Here is a 2,946-nt window from a genome sequence, read left to right on the forward strand (position 1 = left end):
TATCAGGAACTTCAACTTCATGTTTCTCACAAAATAATATAACTTCTTTTATGAAAGCTTCCCAACTTGATTCTCTCATTCATTGGATTAAAGTCTTGGTAGTAGAAACCAGAGTTAAAGCATTCAATATGTCTTGATTTTTTCGTTGCAAAGCTTGACAAAGATCATAACTAACTTCCAAAATATTTCTCATCAAATGCAAAACAAAGACAAATTCAAAGGATGTGATAGCATCATAAGCAGCACTAGCATCACCACGAGTAGAGAAATTACCTTCTTCACTGCTTTTTTCAAGAACTTCACAAGTAGCATCAAACATGCATAGCAAGCTACGTACAGGATTCAAATGAGACCCCCATCTAGTATCTCCAGCTCTTTGCAAAGTACCAATTTGATTAAGTTCACTACCTGTCACAATTTGATCATTGGCAATTAAGTTTGCAACATTATTTGCTTGAGCAACCCTTAACTAATCATGACGTTTAGGAGAAACAGTCACAACATTCACAATTAGGGTAAGTTTTGAAAAGAATTGATGAACATAACAAACTTCTTTGGCTACAGAAACAAGTGCTAATTGTAATCGATGAGCAAGACAATGAATGTAATAAGCAAAAGGACAATCTTTCAGAAATAGAGCTTGCAATCCATTCCATTCACCACGCATATTACTAGCTCTATCGTACCCTTGTCCCCTAAGATTTTGGACATCAAGATTATGACGAGAAAGAACTGATGAAATTTCTGTTTTTAATGTCAAAGAACATGTATCAGAAACATGTATAAGATCAAAAAATCTTTCTTGAACACAACCGTGCTTGTCTACAAATCTCAAAACCACAGACATTTGTTCTCGCTTTGACTCATCTCTTGCTTCATCAATAATTATACAAAATTTAGAATCATCAATTTCTTCTCGAATTGTTGCACGCACTTTTCTAGCAAAGATATGCAATATATCTTTTTGAACACCGGGAGATATATATTGAGCATTTCCAGGAGCATTTTCAAGGACAACATTATTAACATTCTGATTGCATGAAGCTAAAAGCTTAATTAACTAAATAAAATTTCCCCTATTCAAAGATCCAGGACTTTCATCGTCGCCTCTAAATGCACATGCTTGAAATGCAAGCCATCGAATAGCATCAATAGATGTCTTCAACCTTAAGCGGTTATTTGCAATAGTTTCATCACTATGCCTATCAAGAACTTTGTCTATATGCTTAGAATGAGCCATTAAATCATCACAAGATTTCACACATAAATTATGGGGAGAATTAGGAATAGAACCCTCGTAACATACAAATGCACAATTCACTCCATTATTTACTTTCTTCCAATTACTAAATCCTAACTCTGAAAATGCATTTTTTCCATCATTGCGAGCACCATAATGTTTACTAAACAAGTAGCAAGGCTAACAATAAGCAGCATCTTTTTCTGGTGAATATTCTAACCAACTTGGAAATTTCTTAAACAATAAGCAGCATTTTTTTCTGGTGAATTTTCTAACCAACTTGAAAATATCGACGGTAATTGTTATTACCAGAAGCTAAATAACTAATATTTGTTGGTTGGTATGGCCCAGCTATTATGTATGCTCTACGAATTTTATCACGTTCATTGATATTATACTGCCAAATTGGACGTCGCTTTCCTGGATCCCTTTCTAGTAAAGAGATATCAACATCTCTTTCTAATCTTGGAACTTTGGATTCATGTTGATGTGCATTTTGAGTAAGATTAGAGAGTTCACTTACTTGAACTTCTTGTGAAATAAGATTAGAGGGTTGGCTTGTTTGAACTCCAACATTATCAGCAGCTTTTCTCTTAAAAATTGCATCAATTTTACTTTGCTTTTTCATCATAAAATGTTATGCATCAATTTTATTTTGCTTTCTCATCATAAAATGTTCTAGTTTTCTTTTACCTGAAAAAAAAATTAAATAATTATATACTCACATGAATAAATAAAGTCTAAATATTTTTTATTAATTAAACATCAATAAAAAATTAATAATATTTTTTTTTACTAAATCAATATCAATTTTACTAAAAATAAAAAATAAAAAAACTACTAGACAAATTAATAATATACATAATCACACTGTAGTACAGTACATAGAGTCATAGAGATATTCAGATATATCATATATCAACAAGAACAATAAATCTACATAGTAACTATTTAAGATATATAATAACAAATTTAAAATTTAAAATATATAATAAAATGTACCTTGTGAGATAGTAGTCACTAACTGAGTGGTGAGTGGAGTAGAGGACTAGAGGACATCGCGTCAGTCGTCACTATGGCTTCAATTCAAAAGGAATGCTAAGCGTCAAAACCAAAAGGAATGCTAAGCGTCAAAACCAAAAGGAATAAAAGAAGAATAGTGTTTCACTGTTTCTGTTTAGTCAATTTAGGTTTTTAAAAAAAATTTTAAAAATTATTATATTTTATGGATTGGGCTTCTTAAATTAATTTTTTTTTTGTAAAAAGCTGAGGGGGCCACGCCTCCACTTGCCCCCATGTATTCGTCCCTGGCTCCTCCCACTTCTACTCGTTTTTTTAACGATGTTTAGAGTAAATTTTAAAATTTTTTTAATATTTAAATTATTTTATTTAAATTTTTAATATTTTAAAATTATTTTAGTATTATTTTGTCGGTAATAATTTATTAATAGAATTGAGGTAAAGATAACACTAAGACAATTTTAAAATATTATAAACTTAAATAAGACAAAAATATTAGAGACAAAAACAATACGTTATTTTTATATATAAGAATTATCAAATTAAGTAAAATAATAATAAATTTTAATAGAATAAATTACATTACAAATTCAAGATTTTTACTCATTTTTATAAAATGGTTAGTAGATAAATTTTTGGAAAAGGAAAAAAAAGCATGATACATACGTATACAATAAAATATAAAT

General features: G+C 29.7%; 1 protein-coding gene across 1 annotated transcript; it reads right to left on the bottom strand.

The window, feature by feature from the left end:
- Positions 1-79: 79 nt before the first annotated feature.
- Positions 80-1,240, bottom strand: LOC107480000 (uncharacterized). Its single transcript, XM_016100127.2, has 3 exons — positions 1,124-1,240; positions 551-1,030; positions 80-469 (listed from the first exon to the last, which is right to left on the bottom strand). Exons 1-3 carry the CDS (start codon positions 1,238-1,240, stop codon positions 80-82), a joined length of 987 nt encoding a protein of 328 aa, XP_015955613.2.
- Positions 1,241-2,946: the final 1,706 nt, after the last annotated feature.

The sequence above is a fragment of the Arachis duranensis genome, chromosome 1 (genome assembly GCF_000817695.3).
Source record: "Arachis duranensis cultivar V14167 chromosome 1, aradu.V14167.gnm2.J7QH, whole genome shotgun sequence".
Taxonomy (NCBI): Eukaryota; Viridiplantae; Streptophyta; class Magnoliopsida; order Fabales; family Fabaceae; genus Arachis; species Arachis duranensis.

What these genes read in the sequence shown, in the direction of transcription:
- LOC107480000 (XM_016100127.2), bottom strand. Translation starts at nt 1,240, where the DNA reads ATGGCTCATTCTAAGCATATAGACAAAGTTCTTGATAGGCATAGTGAT. An exon ending in TTCGATGGCTTGCATTTCAA is followed by an intron (nt 1,031 to 1,123) that starts GCATGTGCATTT and finishes TCATGCAATCAG; the next exon opens with AATGTTAATAATGTTGTCCT. An exon ending in TTGTTTCTGTAGCCAAAGAA is followed by an intron (nt 470 to 550) that starts GTTTGTTATGTT and finishes CGTCATGATTAG; the next exon opens with TTAAGGGTTGCTCAAGCAAA.